This window comes from Protopterus annectens, chromosome 1.part2 (assembly GCF_019279795.1).
Source record: "Protopterus annectens isolate FY-2018-M chromosome 1.part2, PAN1.0, whole genome shotgun sequence".
Lineage (NCBI taxonomy): Eukaryota > Metazoa > Chordata > Ceratodontiformes > Protopteridae > Protopterus > Protopterus annectens.
The window spans coordinates 216,855,791-216,874,730 of record NC_056727.1 but is presented as its reverse complement, the minus strand read 5'-3'; the positions used below and the strand labels follow the sequence as shown (position 1 = coordinate 216,874,730).

The 18,940-nt window shown below is 40.4% G+C and overlaps 1 protein-coding gene across 3 annotated transcripts in view; it reads right to left on the bottom strand.

Annotated features, from left to right (window-relative positions):
* LOC122788685 (ABC transporter G family member 23-like) overlaps positions 1-18,940 on the bottom strand; it is a 1,725,589-nt gene that overhangs the window by 286,219 nt on the left and 1,420,430 nt on the right. For 2 of the 3 annotated variants that reach the window (XM_044055583.1, XM_044055590.1), the window contains exon 20: positions 12,390-13,280. The exons of the other annotated variant lie outside the window; for it this stretch is intronic. In XM_044055583.1, the coding sequence (XP_043911518.1) occupies positions 13,174-13,280 (107 nt within the window). In that variant the 3' untranslated portion in view covers positions 12,390-13,173. Of the gene's footprint in view, positions 1-12,389; positions 13,281-18,940 lie in introns of those variants that run through there. 3 annotated transcript variants of the gene reach the window in all.

Genomic DNA, 18,940 nt, shown 5'->3' with positions numbered 1-18,940 from the left:
ATCCACCAATATAGTGGTTATATCCTTGGCATCAGAATGTGGGATGTTATTATGGACAAGCTCACTGCATTGTTGGACCTTATTCCATAATTTTCTGACATAACTGATGAATGATTTGTAGATTCATTTGGTAACTGTTGTGACCTTAACTTCATAATTTGCTTTACATTTTCTAACAGTGCTGCTAAGTTCCTTGCTGGTGATAAGGACTTCTTACAAATTTTCAGTATTTCAGTTTTTTTTTTGTTATACACTTTATTAATATGGGAGTCCCCCAACCGAGGGGTTTATTTCTGAATTTACTATTATACTCCTGGTGGATGGGTATGGGCTGTTTTACACAGCTTTTTAGGTGCTGGTAAAAATGGGAGGTGCATGTGGCAGCCCTCTCAGCTGCGTCAATTTGTAAGAGGATTATTGAGTATTTTGCATAGCTTTTTACAAGCTGATGTAGGCTTGCCCTGGAGACTTCTCTAAAGATGGTCTCATTTGGTAGTGGGATGGTACCTCTAGGCCTGACAAGAGGATGACTGGTTTCTGGTCAGATTTAACTAGGTGTGAATAGATGCATGGGGTATTGAAGTCCCCCAGCAAGAAAGGATTTGATTTGACATTTAATGACTCAATGGTATTAAGGTAATTGTCATGAATTCTAGGGACATTAATGAAGATCTGGAATTAGAAATAAAGTGTTAGTTGGATTTTTAAAGATGATCTGTATCTCCAGCAACTCCAGATTAGGGTTTTGGGTAATTTGTTGTGAGGTGATGGTGTTTCTGACAAATGCAGCTACTCCTACATGATTACACAAGGGCTTGAAGGTGTGATAGGTGCCAAACCCAGATATAGAGGGAGTGCTATCATTGCACTTAAACTGTGTCGCAATAATGACTGTGCCTGATTACAAACAGGTCCTCCCCCAAAAAGAAAACACACCGCCCTGGTGGGCCTCAAGTATGAACAGGTTATATAACAAAAGAAAGAAACTGAAGTCTACGAGAAAGCAGGAACTGACTCAGCAGAGGAAGAATTCCCACCACAGCTTGAACAAGCAAATCAGAAATCTTGTAAAGTCCTCTTAAGCTAATTACAAAGCTAAAATAGCAACCCTAGCTAAGGATAATCATAAGGCATTCTTTAACTACATCCAAAATCTAAAAGGGAATGCCCAGCTATGTGCTAAACTGGTAGTAGCAGGTACCACTCATACTATACCAGAGGAAATTACCAACCTGCTAGCTGACAGATTTGGCATAAACATCACCCTCCCTGTCCCCACTAGCCACACCTCAAGGTATACCTGACACCAGTCTACTACCTAGTATCTCTAGAGATCAGTTCATATCTGTGCTCTCCAAGGCCAAAAACATGCTCTCAATGGGACCACATAACATCCCAGGTTGCTTAATAAGTAATCTAAAAAAGAACCTATTGGACCCACTTGGCACTCTGTTTAACTATAGCCTGAGCACTGGCTTTGTTCCAGCAGAGTAGAGAACAGCAGCAGTCATCTCCTTGCACAAAGGGGGGCCATCAACTGACCCTGGGAACTGTAGATCCATAAGACTAACCAGTGTCATCTGCAAAGTCATGGAAAGAATCATCATGGACCTTATCAACAAGGACATAGGCAACCTTCAGACTCTACACTCAAACCAGTTTGGCTTCATTAAGGGTAGATCATGCTTATTAAACCAAGTAGACTTCTTCAAGAAAGACATCAAAGCTCTGGATGAAGGTAAGAGTGCATTCTGCCTATTCTGACCTAGCCAAGGCTTTTGACACAATCCCCCACTCAGGTATCATTGAGAAACTCTCCCAGCTGGGGATTAACACTTACATCACTAGGTGAGTAGCCAATTGGTTCACCAGCAGAACACATACTGTAAAAGTTGGTGACTCCAACTCTACCACTAGACCCATCACCAGTGGCATACTACAAGGATTTGCGCTGGACCATTTACTGTTTGGAATCTATTTCTTGGAGGTTCAGGCTAAAGTAGATGGCCTTGGGCTTAGCAAGTTTGCTGATGATTGTAAACTGGGTGCAATCATTGTGCTCACCAACAATGTTAACATATTACAGGAGGAGCTAGCACAGACAAATGATTAGTACTAGCCATGGTCTAAAACTAAACACAAAAAAAGAGCATTATTATCCCCTTTGGCAAAGCAGAATTTCCTACTAATTACAATATTGACAGCACCCACTAAGTTTAAACCCAGTTGTGCGAGATCTGGGAACACAAGTAGATAGCAATCTGAACTTCGACCACCTAGTTTCCACAATGGCCTTCTACATTGTGCATCTCATAAGTAAGGGTATTGCATCCAGGTCTAAGGATGTTGTAACTACACTGTGCCTTGAACCTCAGCACTGAAATAAATAGGACATGCTCAAGAGAGGAATCTTGATGAGTGATGGGAGATCCTTCTGTGTCACTGTTGCCAAACACATTCTGGCTAGGCTTATAAATGCCCTAGGGCAGATAGCCTAGTATGAACCTATGAACCTATGTACTCGACCCTCATCAGACTATTAATACAGTACAATGCTTCCTTCTGCATGTACCTCTCCAGACATCTGTAGCAGCTGGAGAGACCACAGAGGTTTCTCACCAAGAAAATACAGGGCCTCCAAACCATGACCTACATAGACAGACTGAAAGCTCTGCTACTGTACTCTGTATCATGTAGACTACTGAGGGTAGACTTGCCTTGGCCTACATGGCAGACTCTGACCCTGCCCTGATGGATAGGCTGCACATCCGCAAGTCAAATGGCACAAGAGTCACTTGCTCTGGGGATCTTAACCTAGCCTCTGACATTAACTGAACTTGCTGAAAAGACAGATATATTTCCCAGAGATTGCAGCTACTCTGAAATGTTGTTGTTGTTGTGTCTTTCGACTTTTCCCGCTACTCTGAAATAAACTTCCAATTTATGTGAAGCAGAGCTCCTCACTGACCCTGTTCAAGTACAACCTGGACAAATGGATGGGAGACTGCAAAGTCACTCTGGGGGTGGCACCCATGTCCCTCATGGACAGGGGTAGTCTGTGTTTATCATTGACTCGCTCTGCAAATTACGTCCATCAAACCAAGGACAATTGAGGCAACTCTGGATTAACATGGCTAGGTTTTAAGGGCTCTAGGGGCACTAGCCTAGTAACCTCCTATGAACCTATGAACTTATAACTACACAGCTATGAATGTCACTAATTTACAGGAGAGTCTCAGGCTCTGGCCTCTTTTTATTTAGATGCCTACCATTGAGTAGTGCCACCTTGGTGTTGCTGGAATATGAGTAAGTTTTCTATGTAGAAATGTCCAGTAGGGTGTCTCGGCTTAAAAAGGCACTACTGGGGCAGCAAAGGTATTAGCCAGTATAAGGAAGCCCTGGTATAAGAGGTGGAATCCATCACTGGTACAGCAGCACATGTTATCTATCATCTCATCTCATGTTGATGCTTACTGGATCCCCTTAGAATAACACCAAATACTTATCCAATTGTTAAATTTAATTATTTGGGTATCTAGGCATTATTCTTGGTGAACGGATTATACTATTCAAGACCAATGTCTCTTCTGCATCTAACATATGCATACCAAGTTTCATCATGACTCACATCATGCACCGTTGGGGGGAGCTCCACAGATCACTCACTCCAGTTTAGGCCACCACTAAGTCATAATCATATTTGTCTGATTTAAGGGACCTTATGATTCTGGTGACATCACATTAAATTAATGTTTTATGTAGAAATGGTTGAGGCAGGCAATCGCTTCCAAGGTTTTCATTACTCAGAAAAAAGGTGAACACTTGATTTTTTTTTAAACTGATGCATTTACCTCTTATTCTTCTTTTTAAGGTGGATTTGGAAGAAAGAACCATTTATGAGAATGTGTTCAAATGTGCCCAATTTAAAATCTGGTATGTAGGTACAAATGTCAGCTCCTTGCACTTTCTAACATAAACATTGGACGCATTTCTCCATTAAAAAACTGCATATCAGGTAACAAAGCCATTCTTTATGAATAGCTTTTATCAAGAAGAAACCCTAACTCTTAGTTGACCCATAATTAAAATTGCAATAGGGGAAAGGTCATTTTTAAAGCTGGCTCCAGATATCCAATTCCTACAAAGGTAAGACAAGAAAGCACCATAGTCTTTTTAAAAGAAAATTAATAGACAACTTGATGAAATGTTCTGCCTGTTCTTGCTACAAAGGAAATCATAAAAACTGTACCATATAACTTACTCAGTTGCATAGTCACTTCCAACAATTTCATAAAATACTTTACTCATCCAAGGTTCAGTGACTAGAGTGGGAGTTATCCCAGTGAGAAAATATCAATGTGATGTTTCACATTCAGTAAATCCAGTAAACCCTTTAAAGTTTCAGCCACAAAACAGTTCCATTTTAACTAGCATGGAGTGTTTATTGTTCTCCATGAATGCAGTCAGAATTATGACCATTACTCTGCATGCTAAGAAATGTATAGTGCAGATTGATGTGACACTGCTTTAGCTTTTCAGCTTTGATTCTTGGCTATTGTCTTGTTCCCACTGATGATTCTTAACTGTGCAACTCTGCTTCTGTTTGGTTCCCACTATTATTCTGTGCTAGATAAGGCAGCAAATTCTATTTATTCATTAATTTTCTGGATCACTGGGAAAAACATACAAGGCATTGTGCATCAGGAAGTAAATACATGACCATGGGGTGGGGGCACACTCTTCAAAGCACACAATATTTTACACTCTTTCTTTTCAAAGGTATTACAGCAATCTCAAACAGAATAATTTATTTTTAGTAATGTTTAAGGCCAAGACATACTATAAATAATTTATAAAAACATACTTACATTTTTTGTTTTGTCTGTTGCTGTCCTGCCCTTATTTTATTTGCAAATATATCCTCAAACAGAATAATTTATTTATTTTTAACAATGTTTTTTAAGGTCAAAATGTATTGTAAAATACTCATGCTGCTGTTTTTTTTGTTGTTTGTTTGCTGCTTTGCAAAGCAGTAGTGCTGTTCCAATTTGTTCATTTATTTTTCAATGCCACATTTATCCTACTCACTTATGAGTCAGTCTTGCTATTTTACCTGCCTATGGCACACATATCTGATCGCAGGCACCAGATTCGGATATCATTTCATTGTTGAATGAAATAAAATGGACTTTACTAGTGATTCAGACTTTTTTAATACTCTGCATTCTATTTTCCCATTGCCAGTCCGCATACTTTCATGCATTTAAAGATATTTTAACAATTTTCAGGACTAATCTGCGATGCACAAGACAGAAACAATACACCATGTAAAAATCCTTACAGGCCTGGCACTGTTTAAGACAGGCATTTTTCCTTAATATAGCATATTTAAAATAAAGCAGCAACATTTATTATACTTAGCAGCCCCAGTGCCATGCAGCTGATTATACTATAGCAAAAAGCCAAACTGGCAAGCTTTAGATGAACCCTTTAAAACTAATTTCAAAAGTTTAGGCATAAAACACTTTTGGAATAATCTGCCAGTGATGACATATATTGTTGGTGATTTAAAACAAGAAAAGAAGTAAAGGAAGGTGTGTCTGTGTGTGTGTGTGTGTGTGTGTGTGTGTGTGTGTGTGTGTGTGTGTGTGTGTGTGTGTGTGTGTGTGTGTGTGTGTGTGTGTGTGCACTGAATTTGTCTAACTAGTAATGGCCATTTAAAGTTGCTTTCTCCCACAACTGCTACTGTTTATGTATTTTATTTTCTGCTTAGAATAATCTGAATAACTTGCTCCCTGTGAGAGCTAGACAGATTTCTATAGGTCTCTGCTAACCATTAGCACTTGGGCTTCAAATGTCACTTGTTTTTCATTGGTTATTTTGTTTCCTTGAGTGATAAAGAACAACTCAAGAATGTAGCTTTGCCTTATATTCTGATAATATTTGAGGCTTGCAACAAATGCAAACAGTGTTTGACTCTCTGCTGGTGATTTTCCTTCACACCCAGTCTTTGTCCTCCCTTTTAAACTTGATGACTTTTGAGCTGTCCATCCCTGTTGTAAATTTAGCTTTAAAAGCTTCCCCCAATCTCAGTTGAAGGATCAAACAAGGAAGGTCCTTCTCTTTGATTCTTAAAGCTTGAGCTAGCCTCTATTCCATATCATAGGTTAATAGGAGATTTCTAGGCTAATGGCTTAAGAGCCCTTAAAAGCCTCGCCAATATGACCAGATTTTATCCAATATATGACCCCTAGGGGCAAGGGGATTGTATGGATTTGTGCCTATCCCTTGAGTATCGTACAGATTGCCCCAGTCTATAAGGGACATAGGCGCTACCCCATGTGCGAATTTGCAATTCCCCATCTGTTGATCCAAACTGCATTTGAAGAGGGCCAGGGAAAGAATCTGCTTAAGGTGAATAAGAAGCCTGTTCTAAGGAAAGGGCAATCTCTGAGACCCATACCTGTCTCTCCAGCATGTTTTTTTTTAGTTGCTGACTAAGTAAGTTTAGATACGTAAATCAGGTGAACATTGTGCTGCTTGACTTGTGGATGTGTAGCAGCTTCATCTGGGCTGGATTTGTGAGTGCTTTGTAGGTCAGGTATTGGTTACCCCTTAATAGTCAGTAGGAGACAGAGTAAAGAGACAGGGATTTTTGTGTATCTACATAGCACATGTTGTTTACGCCTTATACTTTCTTTCTGAAGATCTTCTGAGGTCGCTCCAGCTGCTGTAAGTACCTAGTCAATTACATGATAATGGCGCATTGAACTTGATTATTGGTCTAATGAGGGCTGAGTACAGTGGGACTATAACTTCCTTGGATCTGGATGCCATGCTTTTACTTATAAGTTGTGCCACAAAGGATTTCCTCACCACTGTGGACACTTGGCAGTCAAAGTTCAGGCTACTATCTATCTAGGTATCTAGATCTCTCTCTCTCTGTCTCTTCTGAGTCTACTCTTAGGGGTATGATATTGATGTTGTAATTTACAGGGGTATTTCACTTCCCAAATGATATGATAATCCCACTGTCTTAGTGCATACTACACAATTTAGATTATCAGTTCCTTTTTTCCATCTTACTTTAAAATCTGCATTTATTTTTACCATTATAATTAATGTGTTCCTGCACTTTGGGCTCATTTTAGTGACTACACAGTTAGAAAAGTTGACTTTGCTGTTTAGTGGGAGTAGAGCGTAGCCTGGTCTCCTCTGAGCTTGGAAAACACTGAGACAACCTAAGAGTGTGTTGTTGTGATTAACCAGTAGGCTGTTTTATTTGTTTCTTTATTGTCTGTACCTATATAAAGCTTTTATACTGTATAAAGCTTGGCTCATTTACACAGTGTGCACCAGTGCTTGGAATCCACACTACTAAAGACAGACCTACTTCAATCCAGCTCTATCCATGCTAGACATGTACTCCACATTGACAAGTTGCACTTTCTCTTCTTATTTTAAGGTGCTGTTGTTGTATTTCTGTATTATTTATTGAGTTTCTACACTTTTTCATAGGTTAAAGTGCTGTTTTGATTTCACTGTATTCGTTGCTGAGTTTTTGCACTTTTGCATCAATTTCAAAGTATTTGCTGGTATTTCACTATTGTAATCACTGAATTCCTGCACTTTGTGTTGTATTTTAGTGATTTTATAATTAGAAAAGCTAGTTCTACACTCTAGTGGGAGTAGAGATAAGTCTGTGTACCAATGAAATCATAGAGTGTATTGTTATGATTGGCCAATAGGCTATTTAGCTTGCTTATTTTCTGTGTCTGTATAAAGTTTTTGCTTTTGCTCAATGCTGCTCCTTACCCATCGGAGGTTAACAGTGCCTTGTATAGATGCAGGCACCTAGAATTCAAATTTCTCTATAAAAAAAAAAAACAAAAACAAAAGCAATTTCAAATATTTCCTAAGTATGTGGTAGTGCAACAAGCACTGGTTTGAAGGTATAAGAGCATTGCTCTGTGAGATTACATTAAGATTGTAGTTCTTAGCCAAGTAACACCCAAACAAACCTGCAGTAAACCCCTATATTACCTAATTACTGTGGTTTCACAAGGAAGAACATAGTTTCAATAGTTTTGTCTTAACGCAGTAGTTTCAATTGAATAGGACCCATGTAGACCTATTTTAGACCCCACCAAGTAAAACTCCCCTTATAATCCATGGAGTAAACACCTGAAACCATTCATAAGTACTTTCTTCCTATCTCTGCAGCTAGCTTGGTGGAAACAGAACAGGCATCCTGAGACAATGTATCACTGGTCTCATGTTTAATGACAACCACCTAATTCTTTAAGAATTGATGTATAAGAGATGTAGTTACATATTATCACTGGAGGTAAGACTTTCACATACAGCCACTACAGTTACCACACAGGTTGTCAGAAACACAGAATACTACATTCTCCCTAATACTCATGCTAAAATCCAAGCACATATGCATACACATGCTGAAGTTCTTAAAAGTAATCTACCCAAATCTCAGAGGCCTTCTAGATGCAGTGATTTCAATAGGGATCCTCAGCAACCCCACAAATATGGTACCAAAGCAACATCCACCTCGACACATATAGCTTCAGCTCATGGTATCTGAACTCATAAGCCCACAATCCAAACCACATAAACAAATATTTTTGACACAGATGATTCCATCATGAGAGATACAGATGTTCTACTCACTAAGCTGGGAAAGGAAAGCTTCATAGCCAGTTGCCTTTCAGGGTCCAGGATACACCAGATCATACACACACTTAGTTAATTTAACCACAAGTACCAGTATGACTTTATCATTGTACATGTGGGTGCAAATGACCTGAGACATATCTCTCTGAACTATATTAAGAGAGACATGCTGGAGATCACAGATTACATGTCCCAGGCTGGTATGACACTAGCATGGAGCAGCATTTGACCTTCTCAGAGGGTGATGTTGCAATATGAACAGAAGATAAAAACTTAAAAAAATGGCTTTGTTTTTGGTACCATTGGATAAAGGTATAGCTTTTGTCAGCAGGGGATATGGATGACAGACCACACTCTTTCATCAGGGATGGTATGCACCTGTCCCCTTTAGGCTTTTAAATATTATCTAAAACTTTGTCCAGCCCATAGTACCTGACTACATAGCAAAACCAACCCAGGATAATATAAAGGTATTATTGCTCAATGCCAGAAACCTAAAAAAAAATCACTCCCTGCAAGGTCTCCTTACTCTGGAAAACATAGACAGCTTTTCAGTTAAGGAGACATGGTTTAAAACCATGAAGAGCACCTTGGCAGTACAAGGCCACAGTGCCTTCCATACCTTTAGACCAACTACTATACAGGGAAGGACAAAAGGTAGAGGTGTTTCAATATTCATCAAAACACCTAAAGGCTGGTCAAGCATAATGACTTACTTGAGCTTCTCCTTGTCCCACTCACAACAAGCAAAGTCCAATACCACATCACTGCAAGCTATAGCTCCTCCTCTGTGGCCATACTGCATACCTAAAATGAACTGGAGTCACTCTGCATTGGACCCAACATTATACTCCTGAATAACTTCAACTATCCCCTATAAAATACAACTTGCAATACATAGGCCCAGAGATTCCTGGACATTATCAGCACAAATGTTTCGGATTAGCTAGTCCTTAGATCCACTAGGGGCACCAAAATGCTTTACTTGATCCTCACAAGCATTATCAGGTCAGACCATAACGCTGGATCCTTTGAAATTAAACTAGAGCCTGTGATGCCATCTAACCCTCAAATATTTAGAAATTATTCCCAAGCAAAACTCCTACATGTGAGTGATACCCTTGCAAAATGTCAAGTCTTCCAAACTACATGAGCACTGGTGCCTGTGCAGAACTGTTCACAGAGACCATTCACCTTGGTGTAAACAGCTGAGGTGTGGCAGCTGTACCCATTTCAAATAAGGTCAGGACTAATTCAAAGAACAAGCCACCCTGGTAGAATCCCAACATCACGAGGTTGTATAACAAAAGGAAGGAAGGAAACCATGGTGAACACTAGGAAGTGCAGCATGCATCAAGGGGAAGGAAACCATGGTGAACACTAGGAAGTGCAGCATGCATCAAGGGAAGGAAACCATGGTGAACACTAGGAAGTGCAGCATGCATCAAGGGGAAGGAAACCATGGTGAACACTAGGAAGTGCAGCATGCATCAAGGGGAAGGAAACCATGGTGAACACTAGGAAGTGCAGCATGCATCAAGGGGAAGGAAACCATGGTGAACACTAGGAAGTGCAGCATGCATCAAGGAAGGAAACCATGGTGAACACTAGGAAGTGCAGCATGCATCAAGGGGAAGGAAACCATGGTGAACACTAGGAAGTGCAGCATGCATCAAGGCAAAAAACCCTCATAACACTAAATGAGCAAATCAGGAGTCTTGGCAAGTCCACCAAAGCCAGATTTAAGGTAAAGAAAGCCTCACAGGCAAAGGACAACTACAAGACCTTCTTCAGCTATGTCTGCAACCTCAAAGGTAATACACAACAGTGTACTGATCTAATTGTAAATGAATAACCTATACAAAACTGGAGGATATAGCAAACTTACTGGCTGACAAATTTAGATTGAATTTCACCCTGGTTCCTCCTTGATATTTCTCAAGATATATCCTTGACCATACACTTCACCCCCCAAGCTATAACTAGCGAGCAAACCCTCAATGTCAATAAATACTTCATCTATGGGCCTGGATGGTGTACCAGGATGCCTCCTGCATAATATGAAATATGATCTCTCAAGCCCTCTGAAATCACTGTTCAGCCTCAGCCTCCTAAGTAGATTCATGTATAGTGGATGGAGGACTGCAATAGTTATCTCTTTGCAGAATGGTGGGCATCTACTGACCTGGATAGCTCCATCCAGACCTATATGGCTGACTAGTCTTGTATAAAAGGACACAGAAAAAAAATATCATATACTTTGAAATAAATGTATAGAAACCTTCAATGCAGTTTGGTTTCATCAAAGGCAGAGCATTCCAACTCAGCTTGGTGGAGTTTTTCAAAAAAGTCACCAGAACTGTGAATGAGGGAAAATGGTACACAGTGACCATCTTGACCTGGCTAAAGCATTCAGCATTATTCCCATTCAGGCATTGTCAGCAAACACACAAAACCAAGACTAAACCCCTTATACCATCTTTTGAATAGCCAGCTGACTAACAGCTAGGACACAGGAAGTCAGAAAAGAGGTCTCTACCTCCACAAAAAGTCAGTCAGTAGTGGAGTCCATTAGGTCTCAGTGCTGGGGCTGCTTATTTTTGGTCTCTACTTTTCGGAAGGCAAAACTAACATCAAAAGCCTCTTGTTGATCAAGTTTTTGGATGACTGCAAACTCAGTGCAGTCACAGCATACCCCAAGAACACTAACATCCTCCAAGTGGGCTTGTCACAAACTAATTATTGGTGCCAGAGTCATGGTCTAAAACTGAATGCCAAAAAATGTATAATATCCTTGGAAATCTGGCCACCATGCGGAATCACCACATAGGAAATACATCCCTAAGAGTACACCCAGTGGTTAAGAACTTGGGAACATGTGTGGACAGTGAAATAGCCTTTGGCAATCATGTGTCTATTGTTGTAAGGAAATCATTCTTTCTTGCACAACTTATAAGCAATAGTATAGCATCCAGGTCCAAGGATGTGATTGTGCCACTGAAATCAGCCCTTATCAGGCCAGTCATTGAGTGCAGTGCTTCCTTCAGTAAGTACCTAATCAGGCATCTTTATCTTCTGATTCCTCACAAAAAGAATAAAAGACATTAACCACAGGGAAAATGCAGAGAGTCTCAAAGCCTTATCTTTATACTCAGTCGCCTACAGACATGATGTGTGTCTGGCTTACAAGGCATCATCTGATTCAGTACTGATAGACTTGCTGCACATCCACAAGTAAAATAACATTAGAACTACCTGATCACAGGACCAAAATTATTTGCAATATAACTAGAACATGTTAGAGGGACAAATACATGACTCAGAGACTACCCCTACTCTGGAACAGGCTTCCCATCCATGTGAAGCAGAGTTTGTTCCTGGCCAGTGGATTGGGAATAAGAAAATAAATTATCTCTGAATTGGCTCCAATCCACAGACAGAGGCAGTTTGTTAATGTGATGCCACCTAAACTCAATTCGATGCCTCAGGTAATTTTCCTGTCAATTACAAATGGGAAAACATGGCTAGGCTTAAAAAGGCCTCCTAGGACCATTAGCTAGTAATCACCTACGCAACTATAAATGAAGCTTATAGATAATTCAAAGAGTTATTATAAATGCACTTTACTTTGAATTTGCCAGACCAATCACTCATTCACCTTAAAAATGAAAAGTTTTCATTATGTGTCAGTGCTGTGGGGAAGATTAAGGTTCTAATCCAAGGGAACAGTCAAAAGCCCTTCAACTTAACAATTGTATGTGGGTGCTTATCCACTGTGGATGTTTCGGGATAGTACTGCTTACTCCTCTGTGATACTGATCTCTTTTAATTGGCTTTGTGATGCAATTTTGCTTGGTGACCAGATCTTTTATGACTCTTTAGAATCTTGTTAACTCTTCAACATCTCATTCAGGTGATCACCTTTGACCTAGGCCCCTGCGGCTGGTTTACTGTACAACCGAGAATGCTCACACTTTCTCCTACTTGTTGCTGTGTTTACTCTGGAAAATATCTTAAGCATACTGCCTGGAAAAATCTCATATAACAACAGAATAACATTTTCTCTTATGAAAGCAATATTGAGGCACCGTGTTGAAAATGATCACACTGCTTCAATTAATGTCAGAAAAATAAGCAGGTTTTACGATAATGTTTTATATAACACAGATGTTGATTTTTTATTTAGCATTGTATATTCTTTGGAATACTGAAACTTCAGATTTGGAATCAACATGACTTAAATGTCTTCCTTAATGAATTGCAGCCTGTTCTCGTAAATTATGTTTTGGATCTTATGACTAAGCCATCAGCATATTTTTAGTTTTAGCTTGTCTATCTCAGGACTAGAGCAGTCCAGTCTGTGAAGCTGCATTTTTGACCCCTGACTTTTCTTTGAGTAGTCTGTATTGCAGTTCCATCAGAATTCTTTACATTTTTAATGAGAATAAAGGACAATTTCATTCAGTGTTCAAAAGGCTGGGATCATTGTCTTATCTTCAGGATGACTGTTGCTAGAATGAGGAAGAAAGCATTCCAAGCTATAGTAATGACAAATCCTCTCCAGACTATAAGGGAGGTGATACCCCAACCTGTGCAACAAAGAAAAAATAAAGTTTAACATCACAAATGATTCGCAATCACTGAGAGACTTAGTAATTATTGTAACACCAAACATTTCCTGAAATAATTTACGTTTCACAGTCCTGATAATATGTTAGCATAGCCTCACATCAGACATCCATCGTTATCTAGTTTTCTGCCAGAAAAGAATGACACTGTTCATTACATCATTATTCTGAAGGGTTGAATGCAATAAGACATAAACAACATCCTCTCTGTTTAGGTAATTTAATTCTCCTCCAATTTCATGAGAACTGCATGCTTTGATGTGCTGGATGATGGTCAAATAGGACCCTAGGCAGGGTAATGGATCAGACACCCCCAACAGCAGTCCCCTCCTGGCAGCTCACCCCCCTCCCCCTCAGCTATTCCTGTGTCTCATTACTTGGCTGTTTCTCCACAGTTACTGTAAACACTGTGCTAAACAAAACAATATAGTTGCGCAATGAAAACAGACTTGGCACGAGCAGTAAATTTATCTGCCCTTCAAACTCACATTCATTGAAACAGCATTGAAACCCACACTCAAAGAAAATGCATCTTGCCAGTGATGGATTAAGCTTACCTTTGGGCTTTTTTCAAATCATATGCCTCTTGCACACATTTTAGGACCATGCATACAAGCATGTGTTCTTTGATTCACCTTCCCGATTGTATTAAATTATATTCCTTGTATAATACAGTACCACTTGTTCAAGTGTGCTTTAAATTTGCAGTTTTGAAAAATTTTCCAGTAAGCAATGAAACAAAATGTGTGAACCAGTAATGAGAGAACTACCTATTTCATAACATTTCAACCATAAAAGGCCACTAAAACCTCTGTCTTTACAATCCACAAATATCAATCAATATGCACAGTCTCTGCAGAAGTAAAAGTTATCTGAATAATATCACATTAAGGAGATCTGCAGCTAATGACGAGGTCGTTCCTGGCAAACAAATTCACATTTCAACGTTTCATGTACAAATTCAGTGCCTACTGCCCTTGAAGAATAACTTGCTCATGTTACATTAAAAAATGGCAAGCTGGTATTATTACAATAGTGGATGGCTTACAAACCAACAACAGGTTCAAAGTTAGTAGATATCTCATCCAAAGAAGGACACCCTCAGGAATGCAGCACCACTATCCCCCCTTAAAGTGCACCACAGAAGTAGAATCTATAGCCCTCTGCACCAAAGATAGGTATGCTAGCTGTTGTACTAATGATACTGCTTTCAAGTTCTGTAGCAGAAACACTGATAACGGCCATTTGCTAAACAAAATAGTTGCACAGTGAAAACAGACTTAGCATGAGTAACAGTAAACTTCTCTTCCCTTGAAATACATAGTTCATTAAAAATGCAATGAAACTCACAATTCCTTGAAAATGCACTCAAGTTCGCAATTCCTTTTAAATGCACTGAAACACACAATCCCTTGAAAATGCACTGAAACTCACAGTTCCTAGAAAAAGCACCCCTGATGACAGTTTGGTAGTTGGAGTACAGGAATCGGGCTCTCCTGTAATCATGGTACAGGGTTTGAGCTTGAACAAGTCAAATAACTAACCTGCAATCCAGCTGGGGCAAGTTAAGTAACTAACCTACTCTCCCTAACATGGCATTGCACACACACACACACACACACACACACACACACACACACACACACACACACACACACACACACACACACACACACACACGCACACACACACACACACACACACACACACACACACACACACACACACACACACACACACACACACACACACCTCACTCACCTACTGAAGGAATGACATGCTCATCTCTCTCTCTCTCTCTCTCTCTCTCTCTCTCATGGCAGTTTTCCATGTTTGCATGCTTGGTTCACCATGTTTGAAAATCCATTGCGAAAGCGTGACAGTTCCAATGTTTAAATCTGTCTTGTTGTGTGTGCATCTTTAGTGCGATGCACATAGAGACACTACTAAAGAAGCATGCACAGTTGGTGAGAGCATCCTTAAAGAAGAAATGTAATGCTTTTTAATTGTTTAAAGTAAATGTTGTGGCAGTCCCCTGGCCAATGGGCACTATACAACTATCTAGGTGACCTACTACTGTATTAGGCTCTGAGTATTCCTTAAAACCTCTTTCAAAGCTATACATGCCTTAGGGAAAACTTTGTTTCCCAGGACATGAAGAGTGAATTACCACTGAATACCTGAGAAGATTGGGATTTGTTTACTACTACTTTTCAACAATTCACACCAGCAGCACCTTTCTGTGGCCTTCCTTTTAATACCCATATACCCTTATGGTATAATAGGTTCATAGGTTCATAGGTTTATACTAGGCTATCTGCCCTAAGGCATTTATAAGCCTAGCCCAAATTTTTGTGGCTTACGCCACCCCTTATATGAAAAAATACTGTGCCCATTAGTTTGTTGTGCCTCTGTCCAGCAGTGACACAGAGATGATTCCCGGGATAAACCTACGATCTCCCATCCACAGGTCAAGATTTCTCTTGAACAGAGCCAGCGAGGTGCTCTGCCTCACATGGATCAGGATTTTATTCCACAGCATAGGGAGTCTCTGAGTGATAAATCTATCCCTCCAGCACGTCCTATTTATATCCGTGCTAAGGTTTAAGTCGCTTGCTCTAGTGGTTTTGGTGGATTTGGATTTTTTGAGGTGGAGCATGTCCATTAATTCCGGGTTGGACATGGTCTTGTATGTCAGGCACATGTCACCTCTGAGCAGACGGTATGCAACTGAATAGAGCTGGAGTTTCTTCAATCTGGCAGCATATGACAGATTTTGGAGTCCCTTTATCCTTTGGTGAGGAACTTTTGGGGTCTCTCCAATTGCTGCAGATGTCGGGTGAGATACATCCCGAATGGGGCATTGTACTCGATCATTGGTCTGATAAGTGAAGAGTACAGGGAACAATGACCTCACTAGATCTGGATGTGAATCCCTTCATGATCAGGTGGGCAATGTAGAAGGTCTTTCTAACCACTTTAGCAACGTGAGTGTCAAAAGAAAGGCCACTGTCAACCTGGGTCCCCAGGTCCCTGATAACCTCTTCTGTGCTTAGTGGATTGCCACCTATATGGTAGCTTGGGGTTACCTTGTTTTTCCCGAAGGGTATGACTATACATTTTTTGGCGTTTAACTTCAGGCCATGGCTCTGGCACCAGCTATCTGTTTCCGTGAGTCCCTTCTGAAGGATATCCGTGTCCGATGCACTTTCCACTATGGCGCCCAGTTTGCAGTCGTCTGCAAACTTTGTCAGTCAAAGTCCTCCCATGTTGGCCTGTACTTCTGAGAAGTAGATGCCGAACAATAGGGGGCCAAGGACCAAGCCCTGTGGGACACCACTTGTGACCGGTTTGGAGTCTGACATAGCGCCAGCAACTCTAACCCTGTGGGTTCTGTCCTTAAGCCAGTTTGCAACCCATCTTGTGACATATGGGTTTACATTTAGGCTGGTAAGTTTTTCTACAATACCCGAGTGGGGTATTGTGTCGAAGGCCTTTGCAAGGTCAAGGTAGGCTGTATGGACTGCCTTTCCCTCATCAATGGCCTTGGTGACTGTTTCGAAGAAGTCGACCAAGTTCAAAAGGCATGATCTGCCCTTGACGAAGCCAAAGTGGGTCGGGTTCAATGTCTGCAAGTCCCCTATATCTTTGTTTATGAGCTCCATTATGATCCTCTCCATAGCTTTGCAGACTAGACTTGTTAAGCTTATGGGGCGGTAATTACCAGGGTCCGTAGAGGCACCGCCTTTGTGGAGTGGGACCACAGTTGCCATACGCCACTCCTTGGGCATGTATCCTGTGGTAAGGCTGAGATTAAACAGCTGCCTTATGTGCGGGTTTAATTCCTCATTTAGCTCGTGTAGCACACAGCCGTGGACACCATCCGGTCCCATTGATGCTGTGTTTTTAGCTTTAGAAGAGAGCAGCTTTCACCTGCGCATTTGAGATGTCTGGGAGGCTACACTCTGCTGGGATAGTTATCTCTCCTTTAGGGGGGGAGAGGGGGGTGAAGTTTGCACTGAACCTGTCTGCCAGTATGTTGGCAATGTCTGTGGGTTCAGTGATTTTTGTATAATTTTGGACTAATTCTGAGCATATCTGGGAGTTTCCACCCAGGTTCCTAACATAGCTGAAAAAGGCCTTATGATTGTCCTTTGAATCCATGGCAATTTTTCTCTCAGAATTGGCCTTAGTTGATTTTATGAGTGCTCATATTGTTTTACTAATAATGATCAGGGTGACTTCCCTTTTATGGATTTTGTTCTATCATGTAATAGCTTTCTCCTCTTATTGTAAAGTTTGTTAATGGCTGGGGTCCACCAGACTGGACGTTTGCCCTTTGTGGAAAGAGTCTTGGTTTTATTTGGGATTGCCTGATCCATGCAGTCCTGGAGGTGTTCATAGAAGGCATTTGTAAGGGCTTCTGCAGCTTTGGTTGTGGTTTCCACTGGCTCAGGGGCCTTGAAGGATACCACACCAGTCTTGAGTAGTGTGAAGTTTGCTTTAGAGAAGTTCTTCACTGTGGTCTTTTTTGTTTGGGGTGGGGGCGGGATGTGGATTTCCAGTGAGATTAGTTTATGATCAGATCTCACCAATGAGGGATATACTTCCGGTGTGGAGCATTTTGTCCCCATGTTTGTGATAATGAGATCTAGTACATTTTCTCCTCTCGTGGGAACAGTGACTAGCTGTTCCATGGCATTTGAATTTATGAACTCCAGGAACTGTTGGGCTAGAAAGTTTGGGCTTGAATAATGTTCCCAGTCTATATTCGGGTAGTTGAAGTCACCCAATATGATGGTGTTTGGAGATACATTTATACCCTCCAGTGTCTTCAGGAAGGCTGTGTGGGGTTCCTGAGTTTGAGAGGGTGGCCTGTAGCATGCTACAATTTGTAGAGCAGTTTTGCCTATGGTTAGTTGCACCTGGATGGTTTCCGAAGCTTTGTGCGTTGCCACCAACCTGGAGGTGTGGGTATCCTTTATGAATATGGATACACCCCCCTCCTTTTGTGGTGTGGTCCGAGTTTTGGGGCCGGAACGCATGATATGAGGTAAAACCTAATAGACATTTTGAAGTCTGTCTTCTTAACCAAGCAACCTACCAGTTAGTAATAGGCAGCACACCAAAGGATAAGGTGCAAAAAATAAAATGACACTAAGATTATTAGCCTAGTATATATTGTTGTGGAAACATTAACAGCTTTCACTTGTTATTCACATTTTCAGATTCACATTCATATTATTATAACTGAATGAACTACATGTTAAATTATAGCATAACATGAAATGTCATGGTAGGAGAAAGAAAAATATACTGTCACTGTCCATGGATAATGCACTATACTGGATGTACCACTAGTAGTTATGTAGATACAGAATATTCCATATGTACATTAATATTTCCAAAGCCATGTGACTCACAAACTATTTGCATTACATTAGGAAAATCTTTAGAGAATTCTGTAGACAATTTCACAGATTCTTGCACTGTAAGTTGTATAGTTCAAAGTTACTCATATTAATAAAAAAATAGTATTTGTGTACCTATCTCAAAAACATGGAGTCAAAATTCCATTATATGACGTTATGTGAAAGCTCAGGTGTGACTGAACAAATGTA